Below are 27,915 nucleotides of genomic sequence, written 5' to 3'. Positions count from 1 at the left end.
CAAGACAATTTTTCTTCACTGACACTTCATTTCTTTTGACCTTGAACCATTAAATATTTGTTCAAAGATCTTTACATGTCTATCTTGTTCTGAAGATTTTTTTTCTCTGTCATGATTTTAACTTGATCCTGAGTATAAACTGAACATTCCTTTGATTTTAGCAACGAGTATCCATTAGATTTATTTTCCTTTAAGACTATATTTCTGGTGACAGTCTTGAAGAGCAGCTAACTCATAATATACTGGTATTACTCTAGCTTACTGTCTTCACAACTTTCAATTTAGTGAAAATAGAAGAAAAATGGAAACACAATATAAGCAGCTCTTCAACAAAAAGATCACATATAACAGAAGTACCTACCAACATTGCCCCAGTGCCCCTCTAGAAGATATGGTGTAAAATCTGAAGGGAATTAGAGGAATGGCAGAACAGAATAAAATGAACTAAATCCTGGGCTCTTTCAGATATAAACCAAGACCAAATTGAAGTAAGCAACTCATGTGATAGCTTAAAAAAGAAGTCAATGAGTGGGGTTTTAAATGCTAGTGAGCACCCAAAGCTAGGTTTTGTTGCATACAAGGCATGTCTGCCTGAACAGTCTCATTTATAGGCCCTGAACTCTCTTCCTGTCTTTAAAAAGCCTCCTGATACTTTCACAGGCACTGATTAAATTTCATCACCTGTCTTTTAGGGTTAAAACAACTTGGCTTTTTAAGCTTCCCCTCTTGATTCAGTTTTTCTAATAACATGATCTGGAAGCTTCGGCACCTGCTTCATTTTTAAAAGCTTCTGCATAGTGTTTCAGGTGATGACTCTCTAGCCCTTTTACTGATGTCATTAATATTTCTTCAGCTCTACTGGAAATACCTTATCTGATTATTTTATGATCAAATATCCTCTTTCTTGACCAAAGCTCTTATTACAGTATTAATACGCATGATCTTGTACTTCATACTATCAAATTTCATTTCTTTTGTTCTATAACCTCGAGATCATTTGGTGATGACAACCCAATCCTCCTCTAAACTGGCTATGCTTCACAACCATTCATTAGATATGCTCATTGGCTCAAAACCGCAATTTTGTTTTGCTGTCAAGACAAAAAAAGATTGCAAAACATGACCTTTCCCAAGACTGGTCTTTGGAGGATTCAAACAATAGTTTTCCTCTAGTCTTATACTTTTCTTTTACTTTTTTCATAGATTCATATGTCAAAAAAGAAGAAATTAATAGTCAAAGCTAGCAGATTAGTCAAATACCAACAAACTCACGAGGGCTACTAAGATGATTAATGGAGCATCTCTCATATGAGGAAAGGCTGAGACAGCTGGGCCTGTTTAGCCTGGAGAAGAGAAGATTTGGGGGAGGGGGGGGTCTTATCAGTGTGTGTCAGTATCTGAAGGGAGCGCGTAAAGAGAATAGGGCCAGACTATTTTCAGTGTTGCCCAGAGATAGGACAAGAGGCAATGGGCACAAACTGAAACACAGGAAGGTCCATCTGAACATGAGGAAAAACTTCTTTGCTGTGAAGGTGGCTGAGCACTGGAAGAGGTTGCCCAGAGAGGTTGTGGAGTCTCCATCCTTGGAGATACTCAAAAGCTGTCTGGACCCAGTCTCGGGCAATGTGCTGTAGGTGATCCTGCTTCAGTGGCAGGGGTTGGACTAGGTGATCTCCAGAGGTCTCTTCCAACCTCAACTGTTCTGTGATTCTCTCTGCTATTTTCATTAACCTCCATATGTTTGATTGTTCTTTCCTCTATAAACTTTCATACCATTGAGGATCTGTAATTGTCCAAATCATTAATTTCCCCTCAATTTCTTACATATTCTCTAGTCACACCACATTATTAATAACACAGTACACTTGCTAAAAATCCTACTTACTGAAATTTTAGTTCAGTATCTCAGTTATCTCAGAATTCAGAAATGGAAAATAGTACCTACAATATGACAATATGGAACTCTGATTTTTGCTTCCACAAATTTCTAAGGCGACATTTTGACCCCCTCCCGCTCTCAATCAAGATTATCATTTTTGCTTAAAATTAAGGCAATATTTCTTCCATCTTTGGGACTATAACTGTTTCATCTTTAATTTTGGAAATAATTCTCCAAAGAAAAGCAATCCCACTTGTGTTCTCACTTATACTGCTGTAAATCATCTACCACTTTTTACAACAGATACTTCAGCTGATATTTTAAAAATCCTCACTTTATTTACATGCTGCCTAAGCTCAGTGACAGTTTTCTTTGATGGTCACAGTTTCTGTACCAAGAGAATCCTCCTCTCCCGTAGAGATATTTAGCTTTCTTTGTATCTGCTCTGGCCCCTACATTCTTAGGGGACAGTGTGACTGCAACAAGCTGACCTATATCCTCTGCTGATGTAGAAAACTACACTGTAGGGACGAAAATAAAAAAGAGTCCGACAATGTACTATGGCTTTTGCTATTTGAACTTCATGAATTCTGGACTCATGGACCTAAGTCTACTAAATAATTCTCTAAAAATGTCAAGATGTTATTGATGTAGCATTTCGAAGTAACATATATTTGTTGAATTACAAAATATAGCCTCAAAATTCTGCTGCCTCCTCCTAGAGAAGAAACAAAAAAAGACAAAATTGCAGTGTTGCATGATCTTGAGCACTAACAGAAACATTTCAGAGAAAAAATATTAGAAGGCTTCTGTAAACACCAGCACAGGCCTCAGATATCCAGTAACAGTAGAGTAAGACTTAGCTGGATATATTCACTCAGTATTACAGAAAAGGATTGAAAAGCCAATATTTATGCTTTTTTTCTCCCAAGATGACCTCTTTTCTCGCCTTCTGTAGCCACTTCCTGGCCTTCTTGTTTTTCTTTTTTTTTTTTCTGGTAGTAGGCAGCATACTTTATGGCTGGTGAAATGCTAACTTTTTCCCAAAGCTCTGACAATGCCATTGTCTCTTGAGCTCTAAGCGGGCTTACCCTTCTGCAGCCAAAGCAGCTGCACACATGAAAGCAGAGGCACTCTAAGCAGGATTTAATTAATTTTATCTTGAACTTAAACATGAGCACAATAATATGGTGTAACTGGTAATTGATACATACGCATTTTTATATCCAGTTCACCAGTAAAAATACTGCTGCAGTCAATAGGAATAGGCATCAGATCTCATACTAACTATGCCCTACACTAACTATACAAGGGCCCTGGCCTTGTTATCAACAAGAGTCCTTCCTGTGTGAATTGGAGCTTGGAAACACAGGTCTTTTCTTATGATGTACAGTTTAAGCATTGAGTAACAGCTCCAGCCTTGGAAATACAGGCAAAGGTTGAAAACAGAAGCCCCAGAATGATAGACAAACTGCTGATGGTCACTTATAAGTGCTTTTGGTTTAAGGAAAGAAGCAGCAAGCAAACAAGGGGGAAAAATGGCTAAGCAACAGGATCAGGCAGTTGCCGCAGCATGGGAAAATAATACCCCTCAACATTGCACAATATGTGGTGATATAGGGCAATGGTGAAGGCCCAAGGCTACAAACTTTCTAAAGACTGGAAAATCTAATAAAGTAAGATCTCAAATTTTGAGGAAGGAGAGAGAGAGGATGCCCACATCAGTTCCAGCTTCCTTCAAAAAAGAGCTCTCAAGGCTCATCACCTCCATCTGGGGACTAAGACCGTAACAGACTGTGCTAACTTCAGGGCATCACTCATGGTATTATTATTATTATTATTATTATTATTATATTATTATTATTATAGACTCACAGACAACTGAAGATATGATTGTTATGAACTAATTGCTTTCAATATGCAGTGATAGTGATTACTAACGATTAAGAACTAACCATTAACATGAAATGTGCTGTTAATGGATCTCTCTCTAGTAAAGTTTTATTTTACCGTTTAAAACTGGCCAAATTTATCAGTCTTCTAAACACTCCTACTACAGCAATCTCTAACTCTCTGAGAAATATATGAATGTGTGTGAGTGTGTGTATCTATGCATATGAATGTGTGTGTGTATGTATGTATGTACACACACTTGAAAAAAAATTTTAATGGGTAGGAAAGTGTTACATCTTCAAGAGTCTATATATATTCACAATTTATTCAGCTTTTTAAAATCCCATTGCCTTTTCTGCCATTTTAATGTTCCTCTTGAAACCAATTTCTGCATAACACATTTGATCTTTTTTCTTTCTCTTCTAGCAGATATCTAGCCTTTCTTCGGTGGTGCATCAATAATGTTCTATTTGTCTTAATCTAACTAATGCTTAAAATGCTATAGAGCAAGCAACAGAGTCTCTCAACAGCAACCAGATGTTTAAACACAAATGGCATATATAAAAGGTTAAAAATATTGAATAGCTTTATTTGAACCCTGATCTTTGAAACTGTCTACATTGTTAAATAATTGAAGGCTCAAGGACTGCCCCAGTGGTTGTTGCTTAACTGCTAGATAACTGGAAAATGATAGAGCAAGAAAGTTACTTTCACAGACTACTGAAATATTTCATTACCATCCTGGAAACTGAAGAGCTCTTTTGGTTAAAATGTACAAATACTCAAACTCTTCCTTAATATTTGATTCTATAATTCATGCTTGGAAGAAGGGCATATTTTTTTCTACACCCTAGCGGAAAAAAGTTGTTTCACTTACAGGTAAGTAGTTCAGTTCATAACCATATCTTAAAATCACTAGCCAGATAACAGTATTGTGCAAAACTTAAAGTCAAAAGTGTAACAACAACAACAAAGATTATTTTCAAAAAAAGTAAAAAAGAGTATTCCATATATTCCCTAAGCTTTTAAAAGCAAAAGTTTTATATGATTAAATGCACTCCGAAAAAAGATTCACAAGAGTGTATATTTACTTAACTATTTTTTAATTGGGTTCAATTCATTATTAAAATGGTTTTGACAAAAATATGGCAAGTTTGTATACCGATGTAAGATTTGTATCCCAATAGTTTAGGAGCCGTTGATTCTTTTGGAGTATGAACAGGACTGCAAAAATATTAGTAAACATAAAATTGTGGAAATATTTAAATCTGCCCTCCAGCCTTACCACCATGAATTTCCCATTGCAAATATTCAGTGCTTCTAGTGTGGTATCTTAAATGCTGAATTAGTACATTTTCTTGTCTTGAACAGTAAATTTTTTGGGAAATATATGTTCTTTGCCTAAAATTTTCAAGATTAAAAAAGTAACACATGCTCTTCAAATAATTTCAAAAACAATTAACATGCTTTTTCAGTCTTCTATAAAAATTTCCCAAATTTAGAGCCTTACATAGTCTTCCAATCTAAGTACTACATTCACAGACAAAAATTTACTTTATAAGTTCCTCTGTTGCCTACTGAACTATAGTATTGTAAAATTAATTGCTAAAAACATTCCATGTTTTCTCAGTCTTGACAATTTTACCCACCTAAGGAGGAAAAAAAAAAAAAAGCCAGAAAACAAAGAAGTAAGAAAAAGGACAGCTTTTTTTTTTTTAAACAATGATGTCTCAAAACTCTGTTTCTGTATGGAATTCTGTCTGTCATAACTTTTCTACACTTCAGTACTTATTCTAAAGCCGTTAGAAATACCATTGCTTTAAAGTTGATAGTAGTCTTGTTTGAAAGCCCGATCAAAATAAATCTTCAATTCCTTCTATAATTTATCTCCTGGGTCATAAAATTTAGTATATGCTATTTTGAGTACCATATTCATATAACCGTTGTTCTTAACTACCGCATGCAGTGGTTTTTTACCCAAGGAAAATAGCTCTCAGGAAGGCTATTCTGAAACCTTACTCTTTTAATAGTTAAGCATATTGATCTAATTTCTATGCTAATTTATACTTGTGGCAACACATTTAAGTGAAATATTTTTCTCTTCTTTGTTACCTCCATATTCACACTTGTGATCTCTGTGATTCTCTGTGATATGCTAATCCTCATCTACATTAACAACAGCTATTAATTTTGTCTCATTTCTTCATTCTATTGGGACATTTCTACCTCCCCACATGCCCAAAAAAGAATCAGGAAATAACGGTAAGCCTTTAGAAATTGCAATGGTTATGACTGTTTGCCAAACTAGTAAGTTTCTTTTCAAAAGTACATACTGTGTTCTTGTTTATGCAGTTATTTCACTAATCCTCATTCCCTCCAATTTGATAGCAGTTTTCCATGTGGCATAAGTTCAAATTCTTTACTGGGTGCCTGTGATGAAATCACTGAAATCTAAGTCCACATTTCTTTTTAAATATGTTATTTGTTTTAATTGACCTGCACCACTGAGAAATGCCTAGTTTGTTTAGATGCCTCTAGACTAACCTACAGGAGTACTCAATAGCTCTTGTAAAACTTACATTGGCTTCTTTGGCATAGAAACTAGGACATGAGATAAGGTTGGTATCTCCCTTGGGTGCTGCCTTGATATGCAACAAACCTAGGAAATGCTCACAGGTGCAGTAATAAGAGTAATTTCACTCAGATAATAAATCCTGTGCTTCCACACAGGTTGATTCCTGATGTTTTGGAAATGTTAACACTAGATTTTGAGTTAAAGTACTTAAAATTTTGTAAAATTAAGATTTTGAACTTGTGTATTAAAAAGTGGCAACATAAGCCATTTCTTACATTGTTCTCTGCCATTCATGGAAACCACCTGCACAGCTACTTTTGAATATATTTCACAAACCTACATTAAAAAAAACTAACAAAACCACAGATTAATTATGTACCGTAAGTGAAACTATCAAAGGGTTGAATTAAGTTAGAATTAACATCTGAGAATGAACAAGTATACTGTTCCTTTTTCAATATTCTGAAGAAATCCTATTACTCTCTTCCTGAAGAGCGAGCAAAAAGAAAATTTAGATGACAGATATGTAATGAAAAAACATGGATCTGTAGTTGGTAGCAAGTCTTCTGATTTTAAATTCATAGGAATAAGTTGTTTTTCAAGGCCATCACTCCGGAAAACTATCAATGAAGACAGAGGATCACTCCACACATAACTGTAAGCTTCTACAGAAGTATAAGCTGGCAAATAAATCTCACATTTTTTTTTAAAAAAAAAGGAATCCTCAAAAAAGAGATTATTAGGATACCAGTGGTCCTGGTAGACAACAAGCTGAACATGGGCCAGCAACATGGCCTTGTAGTGAAGAAGGCCAACAGTGTCCTGTGCTGCATTAGGAAGAGCACTGCCAGCAGGTCGAGGGAAGTGATCCTTCCCCTCAATTCAGCACTGCTGAACCCACATCAGGAGAGCTGGGCTCAGCTCTGGGCTCCCCAGTACAAGACAGACATAGACATACTGGAGCAAGGCCAGCAAAGGGCCACAGAGATGATGAAGGGATGGGAGCACCTGTCATAAAGGAGAGGCTGAGAAAGCTGGAACTGTTCAGCCTCGAGAAGAGAAGGCTTAGGGCAATAAATACACCATTTGGAGGAGAGGTGGGGAAAGGAGTAAAGACAACAGAGCCAGGCTCTTTTTAGCGGTGCCCAGGGAACAGACAAGAGGCAATGGGCACAAATTGAAATACAAGAAATTCTATTTGAACACAAGACAGACCTTTTTTTTATGGTGAGGGTGGTCAAACACTGGAACAGGTTTCCCAGAGAGCTTGCAGAGTCTCCACCCTTGGAGATATTCAAAACCTGGCTGGACACAGTCCTGAGCAACCTGCTCTAGTTGATTGTGCTTTCAGCAGAGGGGTTGGACTAGGCAATCTCCAGTGGTCCCTTCCAACCTCGACTATTCTGCGATAATATGGTTACCATGTTCATCACAAACATTTTTCAAAGTAAATCTCTGACTCTGCCACTATTCTACAATACAAGCCTGCTCTAGGAACTTACACACTTGGCTAACCTGCAAGATAGCAGAATCATTTTTGTACTGTTTGTGTAAAATGTTTTCCTGGAGTAACTGTAACAATAAATTACAATACTAGTATGCTATATCTAAAGGTTTATTTTGTTTGTTTTTAATAGAACTAAACTCCATTGTTTAATAGGGCCTGAACATGTAATAAAAACTCCAAACCTACCCTCTAAACAAACAAACAAAAAGGAGAAAAAACTAGAGTGGAATGAACTATGAGTATTTTATTGTCCACAGGAAAAAAAGCAGGCAAATAGTGAGCCTGAGTTATAGCAGAAGGAGGCTAACAATTTTCCAGGAATTTCCTGCTGTCGAGAGTATGGAAGAGGAATACCTAAAAATATGCCCTGTGAACTTGCTACTTAAAACAAACAAACAAAAAGTCCCCCAAACCCTAAACAATGCATAATAGAAAGTATGTCGTTTAATACTAATAAGGAATTTGGCATAAACTTTTAAAAATTCAATAAGGGGGAAAAAAAGCATTCCTCTTGACTTAATGTATAAGCTATCAGCAATATGTAATATTACTATTTTATGCTGTCCTAATGCTTTTAAACATTTGGCAGGGAATTGAGTATTGCTTTTTAATAAACATGGAACTAAACCTCTCTCTCAGACTTTGTCTCGTTTTGTAGGAGAGAGGGATCAGGCAAAGAGAAGTAGCAGATGCCCCACAAAAGCAGTGGTTAATATAAAGCAATACTGACAACATCACGATAAAGATTACTTCAGAAGTTACATGAAAATACTTCTAGAATCCTAATATCAAAAACATCTATGTGATAAAAATAAAGCTCATAAGAATGTGAATTAATAAAAGAATTCAATAGGTGAATGTACTTTTAAGTATCTTCCCTCCCACCCCACCCCCAAAAAAATAAGACAAATTCTCTCGCTTCTCTGTTCCAATTCAGTGCTTATGTGTTTACCAACTCTTTCCCAAGATTTTTCTTTTCTTTCCTTCAATAAACAGGGAGCAAGATCTAACTAAATGCTTACGATTCTCATCTAGCAACTAAATTAATAATAGCAATACTTGTAATTTATTACTACATGAAATTTTCTCCTACAAAATTAAAAAAAAATTTAGCGTATAGTTAAAAATATCGTATTAACTACCTAGGAAAAAATGAGTAAAGTTTCAAAAATGAAAAAATGGATAAGTTACTTGAAAAATGACAGAGTAATGGCTTTTAGAGGAAGGGAAACCTGTAGCTTCATATGGTTGTTACAATGTGAGAGGAAGATTCTATATACTGTAAGCTCTAAGGCTGGTATAATTTAGAGTCAATCAAATAAATTGTAGTCTGGATAAGTACAACATAAATCTTTAGAATGCAATAAAATAAGGAATTAGTACAGTAAAGTGTACAAAATTACCAAAATATTTCTTGTCTGGAATACTAACAGAAAACTGAGAAAGCCATTATGTTTAAGGGAAGAGACAGTTTTAATTAAATGAATCTTCAGAAACTGTCCTATCAGTAAGCTCATTAGTTGCAACAAAACTTCCTTCTGCTGATCTAAGAGTACTTAAAAAACAGAATTTGTTATACTTCAAAGAAAAAAGGTATCTTTAATTCATGTACTGTAGCGGTGCATTAAGTCTACTTCTAGTACTACAAAAGCAGAAATGAAAACTTGAGCACATAATGGGAAAAACAAATTTAATAACCTGAAGTGAACTAGTATTGCACAGGTCACATGTCCGTTGCTGCTTGCCTGTCACAGATATATACACATAAAATCTAAGAATCCCTTTTTCTAATGGAGTTTTTTTTTTTTTTTTACATATTTCTAATGGAGAACTTACCCATTTTGAATTTCTCATATCATATTTCAGGAATTATACTAAGATTTATAAAGTACCATAAAATAGATATTAGCCTGACAACAAACAGACATAATACTGCCCTCAAAGTCTCACAATCTATGTTAACAACTTAATGTCTAACACTTAAAACAATGTTATGGAAAATATTTGATGAAACACAAGAAGCAAGAATATTTCTTGTAAAAGGATAAAACAGCTTGCCATCACATTTTAAAAGAGTCAGGAGGAAAATACATCAATGGAGAACTTTGAGAAACAATAAAATAATTTGTTTGATGAAAAAAAAAAAGAATTGCTAAACATTGCAATAGATATAAGTGGACTCTGCAGGATGCTAGAGAAAAAGAGGAACCAGAATGTAGCTGGTAAAAGACAACTTTCATAGTGTAGCCAATTAAAAAAAAAATGCTAAGATGAATTTAATATGGAAACAGAATTTTAAGAAATTCAGGGAGAAGAGGCAAGTAAAGAGCATGTACAAGTAAGTATGAATCATGGTAAAGTGAAGTGTTCACTATTTTGAGTCAGAAGTAAGTTGAGAGAAAGTTCTGAGACTGAAGGACGACAAAATAAAAGAGGTACTGCGTAGACTACAAAGGGGCTGGCTGCTACAAGGATAGCCATGCCAAGCAAGAATTCTAAAAGGCATCTTTTAAATAGTTAGGGAGAAACTTGTACTAGGGTTGTCACCAATCACTTGATGGTAGGAGAAACTGAAGGTCAAACAAAAAAATAACAAAAGAGAACCAACATGCATAGTACAGTTCTATAGAGCGTCAAATTAAAATTCATGTGGCAAAAAGATGTGTAAATAGCATTTGAACAATATTAACAGAAAACTTTGATTTATAATTTTAAAGGGCACTTGCAGATAATAGCTTTATCCCACAATAATTTCACATTTTATTTACAGAAACAAATATGCAGACACGAAATAAAAATAGCTCACAACAAAAAAAAATTAGCTTGCAAAAAAGCTATGGAAGGAAAGAATATTCTTATCGAACTTCATAGATTTATTCTTCAGAATTAATTATAAAAAATGACTTCAGAGAACAAAGTTTAGTGAAACCATGAAGAGAACTGGCATTCTAGCATCCCTATGCTGCCCCTAACTTTTGCTAGGACAAAAGGTAGAGAACATGACTTAGAAACAAAACATTGTAATAAAATATGACCAGTATGGTTCACAGAAAAACTGAGTATTGTATTATTATGATAAAAATCCAGAAAAGCATGATATCTCTCCACCCAATAAGTTTTCCACCAAAGAAGCACATATGTAAGCAGAAGCTTTTTATTGGATGACAGAGAAAGGGTAGGCTGACTTCCCTCCTTCTGTACTATCAGCTTGTAACACTTAGATGTAACCCCTATAGCCTGCAGTTCTCCAAATTTACTAGAAGTTTGAATTGCCTCCAGTAAATACAACACAGGAAGGATTATTAAGTACTGTATATCTAAATTCTGCCAGAACGCAATCAGTATTTTTTCTAGAATGAGTCTATTTGACTAAATGATCATCAAGCTAAAAGTTTTTTGATGACTTTCCCTTCTATCTCAGTCTTGCTAGTACGCACAATTCCTTGTAACACCTGTGTTTCCCAGCTCACTGTACAAGTTGCAATGCAAAAATAAAAGCATTGTAGCACTGTCAAGCTCTATTAAAATAATTTGAATTTTGCATTATATGGCACATATATACATAGTTTGTAATATTCATGTATAAAGTCCAAAATCAAACAGAGAGACTAAAACAGGAAAAAAGACTAAAGTAGTAAGCTAGCAGAATATATAACAACTAAGAATATTATGACAACTTATTTAAAATAATACCAGTTAATAATGAGAAGGGCTAAAATATAAAAGCATTATAAATTATATTCTAAAATATACAATTTAGAGCTTTGGGAATTAAGGAAGATATCTATTTATCTCAATTTAGAAACAGACAGATCATTATCTGGTTGTATTAGACAAACGCAGCTGTTTACTAGGTGTATAAGTAGATGATCTAAGACCATCTTGGTACGCCAAAACTGTCATCTAATCTTAATGTATTTTTGTAAAGGAAAGCATTCTGAGACAATGTAAAGGAAAAGATCACCGTCATTCTTGGTCAATCTCTTAGCCTTGATCAGCATATCAATAGGATAAATCAAACCAAGTCAATCCATTAGGTTGGATATAGCTGATTGTAACAACAGATTATTCACAGATAATTCTGAACTGACCTTTTGGTAATCTTAAGCAAAAATAGTCACTTAATTAGAAATTTAGTGTGCAAATATTAGTGTATATTAAATCAACTTGTGTTACAGAAATATACTTCTCATAAATACTATGTTTTAGGAATAAATGAGCTGTGGGTTTTGGGCTCTGCAAAAATTTCAAAACTCTCAACACAGGGAAAAGTCTTTCAAAACAGAATGGAATTTTACAGGTAGGGAAACAGGTGCAGATAAACACACTGGTATACTAATCTGTTAAAGACATCCTGAGGCTCTGTCTTTTTCGTACAGTAAAATGTAAATGCAAAATAACTTTCAAATAATACACTGAAACAAATGCAATGTATAAACTTGAAAACGTATGATCATTGATTTTTGTCCTACAGCATAGCTGAATCAGAACAAAAATCTGTCTAGTCAGTAGTAGAGACCTAAAAAAAGAACAGAAAATCTACACTAGCAAATCATGATACTTTTACAGGCTACTCTGGTCAATTTTTTATACCTCGGAAGCTTAGCATACAACAATCAGCAGCCTCATACAAGACGATTATCTATATTCAGAAAATGGCCTCTAACAAAGAACAATTTAGTTATTCTGGCTGATATACAAAATTCAACCACAATATAGCCAATAACATATTAATAACAAAAAAAAAATCAGTGACAAATTAACAGTGGCTTCTGTGAAAACAGTGCATAAAAATACTGCATATATAAAGTAGAAACTCCATCTATTACCAATACAAACAGTTATATAAAGGACTGGAAAGCATTTGGCAGTTATTTAAATGCACCTGAATTTCTAAGTGTTTATAAAGCACTAACTAAAATTAGAAGTGTTAAGAACAGTGCTAACAGAAACCAGCCTCTACGTGAGTGACTGCTACCTGAAGTTCTCTATCAGGAAGAGTTTTTGCAAAGCTATAGTTTGTTGCAGAGAGACTGAGTGAGGCCTAAGAGTGACACTGTGCAAAGCAATACAGATATACACTGATATTCTCCAAACTGACATAAGCTAAAATATGATTAACTCAGACAGTCCACCCATTCTCATCCTTCCTGCAAGAACATGACAGCGCTGAGATGGTGTCAATTTCTAACTCCATGCTTAGTCAGTTTAAATTAGTTAATCTGTGAGTTAATTTGCAGAAAGAACTCCTAATTAGGAAGTTAAATGTAAAAATCTGCTGCTGCTCATGCTGAGATGTACAAGATTCTATGCTGTATGATGAAGCAGTAAAAAGACAAATTTGTTTTTCCTGACTTCCAACACTGCTGTTGCATGAAGAATTTACGTGCAGAAAAGAAGAAAATTTTCTAATTTATGTTTAAAATGAACAAAATTGAAATGATGGTACGAAAGCCTTTCTGCATTTCTGAATTAGAAGACACTGAATAATTCTACTACTCTTACAATATAGAAGACTGGAAGATTAAAATAGTAAATAACAATAAATATCTTCAAGAATACTTACGGCAGTTCAAATCACTGATCTATTATATATACTATTAATATGCACTTTAAAAATAATATTATTGTAAAACAAAGATCAACTAACAAAAAAAAGACAATGACATGCACTCAGAATCAAAACTTTCAGTTAGTTAATACAAACCTTTACTAGCTTTATCTAAATGCTGAAAATCCTCAACAAAATTTAGGACATCCTGATATCTTTCTTCACATACTTCTACAAGAAAATGGAGCAATGTTGTTTTTTGATCTGCTGACTTTGTGTCCTTCAGCTAGGGGGAAAAAAATAGTTAAAACATTGAGAATAAGATTCTGTCTAAATATTCTGATAATTAATATACACTATTAATTGTGAATACAAGAAAAGTAAGAACAAACTGTTGAACTGGTACAGACCTTAAATAAAATCCTAAGTAGTTTTCTGTTTTATTTTTCCCCTTGTTAAAAATCCTTACAAGAATCACATTAAATATTTATTTTTTCACTCTATGCAACATGTGAGTTTCTGCACAAACACAGCACATATTTTTCTTTGTAAGTTTAACTATTTAAACAATACAGAAATTTTGTGTGCAAAACTGTGAGTAGATTTTTAAGTGAAAATTGTCAGAACTAAATCAGCAAAATCTAACAATACATGACACAAATCCACACAATGACATGATTTCATTACATGCGAAATGAATTGCACCCTAACAATACCTATGCAACAGAAACCACAACCCAAGCCCTCAGAAGTGCTAGCAGTCATCCATCCTCAATAGAGCAAATGAGTTTGTTATTCAATCTTTTATAGCACAGACTTCATCGTTTAAGAATATTTGTGTTCCAACATGTTCAACCATAAACTTTTCTATTTGAACCCTCTATATAATGAACATGATTTGAAGCCCCACAATTTTAAAATTTGTATTTACAAATGGAAAATGATATCATTTGTCATTTTAAAATAACATCTCATAGGAAAGTGCTTGTCTACTATCTTTTAAAACGTATTTCTGCATAAGAGCTTCTGCAGAAAAAGTATACCTATACATTGACAAACATGAAGTGCGTTTATGTATTAAAGGGTTGCCGGATTACACACAGTACATTAGAGTATCAGGCAACAAAGGTGTTAGTGAAGTATTATAATCAGCACTAAATAAATAGAAAACTCATGTTAGCTAGTTTCAATTTCAAGATTTTTTTCTTAATTTGGTTACCATGAAAGACATAAATGATTGGCAATGCAAAACAGCAAAAGAGTAACTACAGCCAAGAGGCAGAAAGAAAGAAATAAAGAAAAAAAAAATGCTTTCTAAAGGTTCAAATCAAGCACATGGCTATATGGTGATTATTTTTGAATAAGGAAGTGGAAGCAAGGTCAATGCCAATCTAAATATTCATGCACATACATAATTCTTACATTACAATGCATTTCCCATGCTTGCCAATTTCTTATAAAGATTTTTTTTTCCACACTTCCTGTACTTCCCAGTATCCTCAAAGATCACATAAAAGGCATTTTAGTGATGTAAGAATCAGATAAAAGTACATTGTTTGCTTTTCCCATGCTGTAAAATTAAAATAGAGAATTTTGTATAGGTAATTATTACTGAAGTTGATATTTAACATTTTAATATGAAAACTCAGAGATTATTTTCAAAGATCAAGATGATACTATGTTAACAAACATGATTGTATATACTTTTCCAGCACATATATTTTTTCATTTAGACAAATGGATTAATAATAATATAAGATAGAATTTTCAAAATAAGCAGAAAATGGAATGTATATATATCAACAACAACAAAGTATTCTAGGGTCTTTACAGTGTGCATTGTTATAAAATAAATTACTTATATTGTACTAGGTGTCTCTCTGATACACGTCTGGAGCATCATACAAAATTTCTACTATGATACTTCTCTTAAAATATACAATTAACAAAAGTTAGGTTTTAAAAAACAAACCAATGTTATAAACATGCATATATATTTTAGTAAGTTGGTATTTAATAGATGATACAGTATTAGCACATCAATATCATATCTCTCTTCTGAGAATATGCAGGTATGTCCTCTGATGCAGAAGAACTATTACAGTTCAATTCTACATGGTGCAGGGAGCAAAGTGCAAAGTGCAGAAGTGTGCAAAGTATGAACAAATTCATATAGTTCCCGAGGCATAGTTGGTCACCAATGAAGAACAGCAGTTATATCACCTATTCTACAAATATTACAGAAATCAACATCTTTGAAGGACAGAAGCCAATGCAAATTTCTTAAGTTCTGTAAAACCCTACTGAAAACTGCTGTGAAGACAGCCAAAACATCTGCAATTTGCAGCTCTCTAGTTTTGGGCCTTGAAAGAGTAGCAGTTTGGGTGGGTTTTTTTCCTGTTTTAATACTAAAATTTTTAATAGGTGAAAAAGTTTATTATTCTCAGAACAGAGGAGATTCTGCATTAGTACAGACACTATGCATAGTACAGAAAATCCCAAAACTTACTCATACATAGTTTTACCTCCTTGTTTCCAGAAAAAGTGATCTGGGTAAGAGACTATTTCATAACCAGTGAAGGCTTGGCACTCAGGGACTTCCTAAACGAGGCCACAGTTGGATAAGGTGAATAAGAAACTGGTGACTAGTACCCTGAATTTCATACTATATAAGAATCTATCTAGAAGAGCTATACTTTTTAGCACACTATCCTACCCTGTTCAGGAGAAAGACAACTGCACCATGCAGTAGTTGACAAATTCAACTGGTTTACAGAGTTATTTTGCAACCAAGACCATGACTAGTCAAGGCATAGATGACTATGAAAAAAAAAAAAAAAAAGAGCAAGCAGTACAGTACCTGAGCTAAAAGCACTGGAAAGGAAGGCACTAATCTTCTCCCTTCCTCTCTCCTTTGAAAAGAAGTTTCCCTTTTTAAATATGATACCAAAAACAGTTACAAATCTGAGAAGGCCATCACGATGATGGTTAGTAAGATATCCATAATTTAATGAATGATGACTCTACTAGATAAGGGTATGACTGCATATTTTTAAGCAAGCAGATGGGAGTTTTCTTAGTTAAGGCTCTTAAAATTAAAAATAGCATAGTTTGTGCTTAGTATTACACTAACAGAACGAGCTAGCTAGCTTTCAGTGGACTTTGAACATGCAAAGAATAAGTGTTCATCTATAACAAAGGACAGATATGCTCTGTATTTTTAAAATTCATCTTCTGTAGAATGATGTCACCACTATCTTTATTCAGAATGAGATTTAAGTAACTAGTATGCTTTTAAAGTTTTATTTCAAATAGTTTGAGGGAATACAGCCACATTCACACCAATTATATGTGAAAGAATATACACATTGATCAAAATACAGCCTACATTCTATTTTAAACTTCCACAGGGAATTCACATGAACTCAGCACAAGGGGTAGTTTAATTTAACTGAAAGAAATCCACAGCCAAGAGCTCTTGGGGAAGAACATTACTCAGAACGAAACAATTCCTGTCTTCAATATTATTCCATGTGGCTATATTCTTTAACCACTAACACTATGACCACTGGAAATGATTAAGACTATCTTTAATGGATTGCTAGCTCAAGGTTGATTGAGTTTTTAAATTGAATTATACTAAGACTGTAGTGTGAGCTCAACACTTATTAGATGTTAAAAAAATCCACAGGAGAAACTGTTATGACTGTCCTTATTACAAGAAAATTTTCAGTTTAACTTGTTAGATGCTAGCTAATAAAGAATAGAGAAATCTTGACTAAAAAGTCTATATTTTTATTTGAAATCTTCAATAAAAGAGATTATAATCTCAATATATGTAATATGAAATTATAATCTATTGCATTGCTTAACCATCTTCATGTGACTAGCCAGCCAGATAGTACATATTTTCCTGTGGACCATCTCAGCATTTATTTGGCTCAGATACGCTAATATGTCCTGAAAGACCTGAGCTTCACAGAGGTGGTCAGTAGCTCTGCATCCATTCTCCAGAATGACTTGCAGAATTCTAAAGGGTGTTTCATTCAACCTATTGCTCTTATATTATCCCTCTTATAAGGGATAACTGATGATATAGTCCTCCTGTTGTACTGGTCCAGTATCACATCAGGGAGGAGACATAGATGTGTAGACATAGCTAAACTAAAATTCCTAATCTGGATACATGAAGGCCCTTCTTTCTCTTCTTCAAACTGGGTGTTTATACAATCAGGAATAAAGGACAGACCAATGTGGCCAACACTGTGATGGGTCTGCTACAGACTGTCTGATCATGGAGAAGTAGTAGATGAGACCTTCTGTAGACAATTGGAAAAAGCCTCATGTTTGTAAACCCTGGTCCTCACAGGGAACCTTAAGGTTCCACCCCAACCCACCAGCAGGTGCTGGAAGGGCAACACAGCAGGGCACAAGCTATTCAGGTTTCTGGAGTGCATTGATGATAACTTCCTGACACAGGTGATCAAGGAGCTACCGAGCAGAGAGGTTCTGCTGGACCTGATAGCTACAAACGAGGAAGAACCAGTCAGAGATGTAAAGGTTGTGGGCAGCCTTGGTTGCAGTGAACAGGAAAAAAGTGGAGTTTCAGATACTGAGAAGAGGGAACAAGACAAAAAGCAGGATCACAACCCTGGACTTCAGGAAATCAGACTTTGGCCTTTGCTCAGAAGAATCCCACAGGAGACAGTCCTGGAGAGTAGAGGGGTCCAGGAAAGCTGGTCGATTTTCAAGGATCACCCCCTCCAGGCTCAAGAACAGTCCATCCAGATAAGTAGGAAATCAGGCAAAGGCAGCAGGAGGCCTACTTGGATGAGCAAGAAGCTCCAGACAAAACTAAGCATAAAAAGGAAGCATACCAGAGGTGGAAGCAGGACAGGTAATCCAGGAGGAACATAGAGACACTGTCTGAGTATGCAATGATGAGGTTAGGAAAGCCAAAGCCCAACTGAAGTGGAATGTGGATGGCAAGAGATGTGAAAGGCAACAAGAAAGGCCTCTACTGATATAACAGCAGCAAAAGACAGATCACAGAAAATTTAGGCCTGCTGCTTAATAGGAATGGGGCCTGATGACATAGGACACAGAAAAGGCTGAGGTACTTGATACCTTCTTGCCTCTGTCTTTACTGGTAAAACCAGCCTTTTGGAATCCCAAGTCCCTGAGACCAGTGGGAAAGTCTAGAGCAAGGAAGACTTACCCTCAGAAGAGGAGGATAAGGCTGGGAACACTTAAATAAACCAGACATACACAAGTCCATGGGACCTGATGGAATGCACCTATGAGTGCTGAGGGAGCTGGTCAATGCCAGTGCAAGGCCACTCTATCTTTGGAAGGTCATGGTGATTAGAAGAGGTTTCTGAGGACTGGAAGAAAGCAAATGTCGCTCCTATCTTCAAGAAGGCTAAGGAGGAAGATCTGTGGAACTGCAGGCTGGTCAGTCTCACCTCGATTCCTGGGCAAGTGATGGAGAAAATTATCCTGAAAATCACTTCCAAACATATTAAGGACAAGAAGGTGACTGGAATAGTCAGCATGGACTTCCAAAGGGAAAATCATGCTTGACCAACCTGTTAGCCTTCTATCATGAGAAGGCTGGTGCAGTGGACAAGGGGAAAGTAGTGAATGCTGTTTATCTCGACTTTAGCAAGGCTTTTGAGACTGTCCCCCATAACATCCTCATAGACAAACTGACAAAGTATTGACAAGATAAGTAGACAGTGAGTTGGAATGAAAATTTGCTGAAATGCTGGGCTAGTAGCAAAGTCCAGGTGGAGGTCAGTCCCTAGTGGTGCACCTTGGGGTTGATACTGAGGCCAATATGGTTTCATATCTTCCTTAATTACCTGGATATGGAACAGACTGCACCCTCACCAATTCTGCAGATGATTCAAAACTGGGAGAGGTGGTTGATACAACAGATGGCTGTGCTGCCATTCAGAGGGACCTTGACAGGCTGGAGAAATAGGCAGACAAGAATCTCATGGAGCCAAACAATGGAAAAAGCAGTGCCCTGCACCTGGGGAGGAATAACCCCCTGCACCAGTACAGGCTGGGGCCTGACAGTCTGTAAAGCAGCTTTGCAGAGAAAGACCTAGGGGTCCTGGTGGTAAACAAATTGACCATGAGCCAGCAAGGCGCCCTTGAAGCAAAGAAGGCCGGCAACATCCTGTGTTGCATTAGGAAGAGTGTTAACAGGGACAGGATCCTTCAGCTCTGCTCAACACTGGTAAGACCACATCTGCAGTGCTGTGTCCATTTCTGGGCTCTCCAGTACAAGGGAGACAAACTTGAGTCACTGGAGTGAATCCAGCAGTGGAAGAAAACCATTGCTGATGTGCTGAATACTTAGGTCTTTTTTGGTATTCAGGATGATAATAAAATCTGTCGTTCTCAGCTGATGCTGTTAATATGAATTTAGTACAACAGAAAGATGACAAATGCAAACTCCCAGTGATTCTCTCTTTGAAAACTGTCAGTCTTCAAAAGGACAAGTCTCTGATTGCAGGCTGCACTTGCCCTGGGACATGCAGTGCCAGAGACCTGAAATTTTATAGATTATCTGTATGGCCATAGCTTTTGCTCTGCCTCCAACAAAACCTGTAATAGTTTACTAAGCCAATACACTCATCTACACTGTCATTAAGGTGGCATTATCTTCACTCAAAAAAAAAAGAAAAAAAAATGAAGCAGCATGGTCTGGCATTTACGAGCTATCAACTTGAGGTGACATATATGAAATATTTTGTTATTTGGACTTCATTTTATACTTGACAATTTCTTATGCAGATTAACTATATTTAGTACTAGGATGTACGTTTAGGCACAGTTAATAAAATCCTGAAAGGAGTAAACCAGTATCAGCACTCCTGATCATATGACATTATACAATGTCAAAATTACACTATACCAAGCATTATGAGCATAAGGATCAAATTACCTTGTTTATGTCTTTATAGCCTTGTCTCTACTTCACCAACCTGATCAAAAGTAGCATCATATATGCCAAATAATCTCTAATTAAAGTCTGTCAAAACATAGGATTTTTAAAAATTTTGTCCAACAGACTACTAATGATGCTCAGTTTTATCTTGAGTAGATGGTTGGACTCCTGAAGTTCCTTCCAACTTGAATTATTCTATGATTCTAAGAAACTCTTATGCATTTCTCAACTAGTTAACTGAATACTCTATCCAAAATAATATTTATTTTGGCTCTTTCTTTTGCTTTGTGGAGACTCTTTGAGAACCATCAGTATACCTTGATTTGAAAAGCTTTATACAATCTCCATCACTATCAAGCTCTTAATTATCTTTATAGTTAGAAAGCTTTCTTAATTTTTAACCAAGCTTCCTTTGCTACCAGCAAAGCCAACTACTTCATCTCCTATTTTAGTTACATGGACAAATGTCTAAATGTCTTCTTTATCACAAATTAATAACATAAGGACAATCTTATGCCCTCTTCATACTCCTCACATTTCTTTTCTAAATGAAATACACCCAAATGCTTTTTTTTTTCCTTTTCTTTTACAGAAGTTTAGAAGTGTTATGTGTTACTATACTCCGTATTCTTACCAGTCAGTCTATACATTTTCTGCAGTGCTGCAGACAAGATTTCCCTTAAGGTCTTATCAGTACCAAGTAAATAGGAATAATTACCAGCTTTATATTACACAGAAGGCCTTGGAAAACACAGATAGGAAAATTTGCCTCTTTTGCAACAGAATTTATTGTTGAGTCCTGAAACCCTAAATAACCTCTAAGTCTGCAAACTTAAATACCTATGAGATCCTAGTTTATTAAACGCATTTAATGCCAATGCATTATATGGTTAGCCAGGAGTTAAAACACATTTTCTGGAATACCGCCTAGCCACTCATTCCTTATTTTCATTGTTTACGCATATCAGATCCCTAGGTTTAGTATTTTGTGATAGTCTTCAACATTTTCATCTTCTAGGTCTTAGATTATTTCTCTAGGATCATTTTGGTCCTGCTCTCAAAAATGTCTATAACAATTAACTTTACATCACTTATTGCTTCCATAAATATAATTTCTTTTTCATTGTCTTATGCATTAAAAATGCAGAGAATATAACTAGACCTAGGACAGATCTTGGTAAAAACATATTTTAAAAGTACTCCCAGTTGGAAAGAGAACCTTTAATTCCCACTTTCTAAATTCTGTTTGTTTCCCAACAAATTGTACTTTTAATTCAATGATTTCATCTACACTGTATTCCTCTGGGTGCCTGCTGCATGCTTAAATACTCACTTTAGAATAGTTATGTTATATGAGTTACAACTTAAATATACACAGAAAATAGGTATTCAACTTTGGAGGACCACAGTGATAGAACTTTCCTGAACCATGGTAAACTAAGGCTCATTATTTTGAAGAATGTAGAAGTTAACATAAAAGCGTTACATTTTCTTCATTGTGCAAAAAGATAAGGATGCTATGAAAAGACAAAGAATACATCTTAACTTCAGAATAACTCCTTTTGCATAAGCACTTAATACATGTCTGTGCACAGTTTGCAGTGACCTCCCGATGGACACAGGAAAACTAAAATAAGAACCGTAAATTGGGGGAAGGAGATTAAGCTTAGATTTGATTACAAGTTAAAACTCAGAAAGGGATAGATATCTTGTTGCATATATCTTAATCTTCCATCCTTCAGCTTTTATACAAGAAAAATTAAATTAAATTTGATAGGGACTGATGAGATTGAGCTTCAATATAAAAGAGTCAGATAAAGAGAAGTTTTATGTACAAGAGACATAACTGTATAAAAACAGATTAAAATGTGACAGTCAAAAATGTTCAGACACATAAGACTGTAATGCTACTATAACATTGATATGGTCTTTCTATAACCTTATTTAATTTGGCTTTGTATTATTTCCTCAATATAAAAACTTCTAAAATTTTATATGCAAGCCAATCTTGAAGTGACTGTGCACAGATTAGCTCTGTATTATTCAAGCCATTAACTACTGTTAAGAATAATGACAAAAATGAAAATAAATTATTAACTGCAAGGAAGACATCAAAACAAAGTATTTAGGAGTGTAATAAAAGCAAATGAAACAGTGAATGTAATATTAGAACTCAACGTGGACATCTCAAAACTCACTTTACACAGGGAGCTGAGGTTATATCCAAAGGTCTGTGCATTCCTAGAACCTGCATTCATGTAGTTTCCCATTAACAATACCAGTTCCAGCAGCTTGCTGAAGCTTTTACTCTTCTTTATCTCTTCACAGGCAGCACTGACAGCCATGATGTCAGGTTTGATGTTGTTCACCTGCTCCTCAAACTGAAGCTTAAAAAGAATAGCACTGAGCCGTGGCCGTAGTCTCTTCACATTGCTCATCTGATTGAAAAGAAAATAGGAGATTTCCTTTAAAATTCATGCTACACTTTGGCACTGTACAAATGCATACAATCTGAAATGATTTATTGGTGTGACAGGCTTGAAGAAGCAATATATCTGCTATAACTGATAGCAAATGAACGAATGAATGAGAGACACTTGGGTAAGCAACTGCAATCTCATCTTGTGGTTAATAAGAACTGCCTCCATCTTCCCATCCTTTCCCAATAACTAGTATGTGTAAGCAATAAAAGATAAAGTGTCATCATATATCACATCTGTCAACTCATATACCAAATCCTATAAAACTAATCCAAGTTTATGACCCAGTAGTTGCAAAGCAATAAAAGTAGCTCGCAAATTTTGTATAACTCAGAATGTACCAAAACAAGGCAAATCTCATTTTCTGGTACAAATATTTTAAAGCTGATTGCAATAAGATTATAATATAAACTTTCAGGAAAATATAGGTTTGAAGAACAATCTCAGCTATGAAACACTTATGATAGCATGTGTTTATAGATGCCAGTATTCATATCCCACTATAGTCCTGGGTCTTCTACAGTTAATCAGATAAAACAGAATGCTTCTAAGGAAAACAGTAGCTTCTGTATATTATGTGCAAAAGACTTGGCTTTATTTATGCTTTACCGGTCAGGGATTTTCAACTGTAGTTTCAATCTTCCCACATGACTTAGGTCAGTGAGTTCCCACCCCAGGGACATTTTGCATATCACTTCCCATATCCAGACTACAAGATTGCAAATTTTATTAGTTCTTTAAATCAAGGAACTTGAAATGCATTCAAAAAACTTAAATTTCTCAACCTCTCAAGCTTCCAATGTACTACTCAGCCATCCAACTCTATCACAGGAGTCTTCACATCTTCGGTATGGTACACATACAATCCCAGAATATTTCTGTTTTACACTGTTGCCCCTTTTCTCTTTGCCAGGTATTTTATGCATCCATCCTGTTTCCTGAAAATCATAGTTTTTCCCCCACTTTGTGGTTTTGTTTGCACCCAAGACATACTCCTCCATGCTGTTCCTTGAGCTTCTTTCCTCACTATTCCTATCCGCATTTTCTCATCAATCCAATTCTTTAAGCCCTTCTCCCCCATAGTCTTTCTCCCTTCAAGGCAAGATTCAAGCCAATAATGCCTTGACAGTTCCTGAGATCCTAAAGTCTATAGAGTCAGCATTGCATTAAACATATACATATATATAATGGTTTGCTGCTACCAGTACTTCTCAGTGAAGGAAGGGAAGGAATAATATTGGCACTTTTCCTACAGATCCATAAGTTTCACATAGAGTGGCCTTAAAAGTTCACCTTGAAATTAGCAACATCCTCCTTCAGACCACAGCAACCTCCAACGTTTTATGAAATAGTTATCAACCTGTACCTAGGCTAACCATGGAAAAATAGCCGCGACAGTGCAAGAGTCACAAGCCCTTTGTGCTGATCATCCCACAGTTGACTCAGGGAAATGGATAACAGTAACACTCTTCATCCATTTCAGTGTGAAGTCAAACAGGTTATCTTAAACTGATAGTGAAGGCTGCTTAATCCAAATGATTTGACATAGAGGCAGAAGAAGGATCTTACAGTCCATTCTGTTGGTTTTACCATGACAGTTGTAAAAATAAGATCACGAGGTGGAGTAACAATTTATGCTACAAAAGCCACTTCTACAATGCCTGCCTGGCAAAGCAACCACCTGGCAATGGTCCTATTGAAGTAAACATATACCTTTGCATTTTAGTTCAGGTAAGAAATTTTGGAGTAAAATATGCAATCATTTCCACTAGCAGTACTTTGATATGCACTACAGAGCAGAGCATGCAAAGGGGATTTCTTTCAGACAAAACTAAATTGAAAAAGCAACACTAAGAGCACACAGGACACTTCAACCACTACTGAGCTTTATCCAACAGACTAGCTTCCAGCCTGGTCCTGCAGTAAAACCAGCAAAATGTGTATAGTTTGGATGGTAGCTCAGTAACAACTATAGGCAGATATTCTGTTTTCATCATATATTAAATAGCATCCAATAGTGTGGTACATTTATTAGAGAAGAACAGGTAAATAAGAATAACAGGATTTGAATTTAAGCAGCACATACCACAATGAAATAGAAATATCTAACAACTATCTAAAATTAACTTAGTGCCTTTACACTTTTCAAATGCTCTACGCTCTATATTCAAGTTACTAATTACAATTACTACATAAAAAAAAAAAAAAAAAAAAGCATTTGTGAATTAGTTCCTAAAGGCATGGCACTGGGTGTGCAGAAGAAAAATCAGTTTTTGAAACAAAGAACTTTGCATTCAATGACAGGAACACTTGCTAAACAGGACTACAGACACTAGACTATCTTAGTTACAGAGACATGCTCATTGCATATACAATGTTCAGGAGTACAAAGAGTTCCAAGCTGAGAGCCTGCAATTCCTTATTGATATCAACATTTCATTGATTTATGGTAATATTTATTATGGTTATTTTTTATGTCATTTTAGGTTTCAAACCATCTATTAATATGAGCTGAAACTGAAACCTGACGTGAGAAAAAGCACACAAGTTTTAGAGACGTTTTCCCCTCAAATCTCCAGAGAATCTTCATGCATAACAAACTTTACAAGGATTTCAAAGTAAATTCTCTCTTTTATTTGACACCCAAACTAAAACACAGAACTCCACTGAAATTATCCAGATTTTTATCATCTGTCCCTACTCAATATGCAATAGAGATGAGCGTTCATAACACATCACTAGAACCAACAAAATAAAATGTCAGTTCCATTGATTTTAAGTGGAGCCAAACTCAAAACCAGAAGATGATGCATCAGGTATTGACTCTTGGCTTCTCAGATGGTTTGCTTTGTGAAAAGACTTTAAGAAAAACATTTAAAGACTAGCAGCTTGCAAAAGATACTTAAACCTTTTGGTTGTTGCATTAAATAAAATTCCAGAAATCTTGAACCAATTTTAGCTTTTAATAAAGCTAAATTATGTATTTTATAAGCATTATATAACTACATAATTATATAACTATTATAATTATTTTCTAAAAACTAAATGATTTTTTCCAATTTTATAAAAGCAGTTGCAAGTTAGACTGTACCTATACATATAAGATTGGCATAAGAAATTTAAGAAGTTCCTTCAAAGAAATATTTTTCATGCAAAAACCTGAATCAAGACTTGCGACAAATATTGCTTTTATTTTATTGCTGTTACTTGGTATATACATAACACACAATTACACATATCCAACTTCACAAAACTTTACATTTTAAATACGACTCACAGTCAGATAAATAAATGTCTTTAAACATAAGAATTGCACCTATTCTAGAAGAATATGAACCAGGATTTTAATTATCAAGTTTTTTGTTTTTTCAGAAGAATAATTTTTTATTTTGCTATCTTAAAACAGAGCCAGACATTAACTGCTAGAAAAAGACATACATGTTAGTATTGATCTGATGGAATATATTACTATGTCTCATTGAAAAGTAAAAAGTGGACTGTGACAGACTTATTTTATACTCAGATTGATAAATAACTTGAGAGACTTCTGCTTGCCCACCCAAACTAATAATATGTTTAATTAAAATTTTTGTTCACATATTTCTTATTACTCCTTTTTCTTTAAACTTTCAGTTGTAATGTGTTTCATGTGACATTTTAACAAGTATATGAAGTCCTAAATCTTGTATTTTTAATTTTATTTGATTGCATGGCCCTTGGGAAAATAAAATTTCACTGTTGAACTGCTGCAATTATTCAAACCCTCCAATACTACTACCATCACTACTATACATTCATAACCAATAATACCTTTCCTTTCCTTCCAAAAGGTAATTTAAACCTTACTCACTAGCTTATTAGAACAACATCTCCTTAACATTCAATTTTTTCATTCATCATAGGTACCTCCTATTTTTCTTCCAGAATGGTAAAATAGAATTTCAACCATTCAACGCTCTTCTGCACTTTTTAAAAACAATTATTTAAATTGACTGGGGGAGAGAGGGAAGGGGGAGAGAGGGAAGGAATCAGGAGAAAAACAGCTTTGAAAGAGTATTTAAAATTACATTTGGCTCCCCAAATGTGCAAAATCTGTTTCAGTCCAGCATTTCTATTCCTAAATGCTGCAATTCTATTCGAAATATGCAACATATATTATCTACTTCAAATGACTTCAGTATGAATGTTGTGGAATTAATTATATCCAATTAAAATGTTTGTCAGCACTGAAATGATGATTTTAATTATAAAAAAGCTACAAGTACTACAAGAATTCTAATGTTACTCTATCATATGACAAATTAAAAATGGCAGTTTCTCAAAACTGAAATAATCAGGTACTTTGCATCACAGAGATGTATTGTATGAACATGAACATATGCACAAAGGACACAAGTTTTTATCAGAACTGGTAGAACCACAACAAATCATGAACTTTCATAAATAAGTGTTAAAGATGGAAACAGAATTGGAATGGATGAAAATGTTTCCACATTTTCCGATGGAAACTGAAAAATCAGAAACAGAAGTACATACCAGAATCATAATAGAAATGACACTGGGCTAAAATATATATATTTTAGAAAAAAAGACCAAAAAAAACAAAAAAAACCCACCAAACCTCCAAAATCCATAGATCCTTCACAATGCATGTTTTTGTTACTATCTGTTTACCTGTTTGCTAGGTCAATAATTGAGAAGGGAAGAGGTGTAGAGTTTCCTTAACAGTATAAGGCTTTCTTTGTGATATGCAGTCTACAAATACATTCAAATGTAAGGTTCATGCATCTTATCACAAGAGATGCTAAGAATGTAAGTGGTGCAATATTAAGAGGGTTATGTTCACGTCCCATACTTTTTTATGCTCTGCTAATATGTACATAAGTGTGAACAAACCTACATTCGAATCCTGAAAATAGACAATGAGAATAACTACAAAGAGAAGTTAAGACAGAAAGTTAAAGAACAAGTGGGGTACACATACCAGAGAACTCTGTGTAGGGGTAACAATTTTTTTTATATTCAAGTAATAGCCCACAGGAATATTCTCACCATGCGTAAGTCCAAAT

General features: G+C 35.0%; 1 protein-coding gene across 3 annotated transcripts in view; it reads right to left on the bottom strand.

Annotated features, from left to right (window-relative positions):
- DIAPH3 (diaphanous related formin 3) overlaps positions 1-27,915 on the bottom strand; it is a 244,212-nt gene that overhangs the window by 94,950 nt on the left and 121,347 nt on the right. For all 3 annotated transcript variants that reach the window (XM_064504793.1, XM_064504794.1, XM_064504795.1), the window contains 2 exons: positions 22,565-22,804; positions 13,562-13,691 (listed from right to left, as the gene is read on the bottom strand). In XM_064504793.1, the coding sequence (XP_064360863.1) occupies positions 13,562-13,691; positions 22,565-22,804 (370 nt within the window). The remainder of the gene's footprint in view (positions 1-13,561; positions 13,692-22,564; positions 22,805-27,915) is intronic.

The sequence above is a fragment of the Dromaius novaehollandiae genome, chromosome 1, assembly GCF_036370855.1.
Source record: "Dromaius novaehollandiae isolate bDroNov1 chromosome 1, bDroNov1.hap1, whole genome shotgun sequence".
Classification (NCBI taxonomy): domain Eukaryota; kingdom Metazoa; phylum Chordata; class Aves; order Casuariiformes; family Dromaiidae; genus Dromaius; species Dromaius novaehollandiae.
Note: the sequence above shows the minus strand (reverse complement) of the source record. Positions and strands in the feature narration are given on the sequence as shown.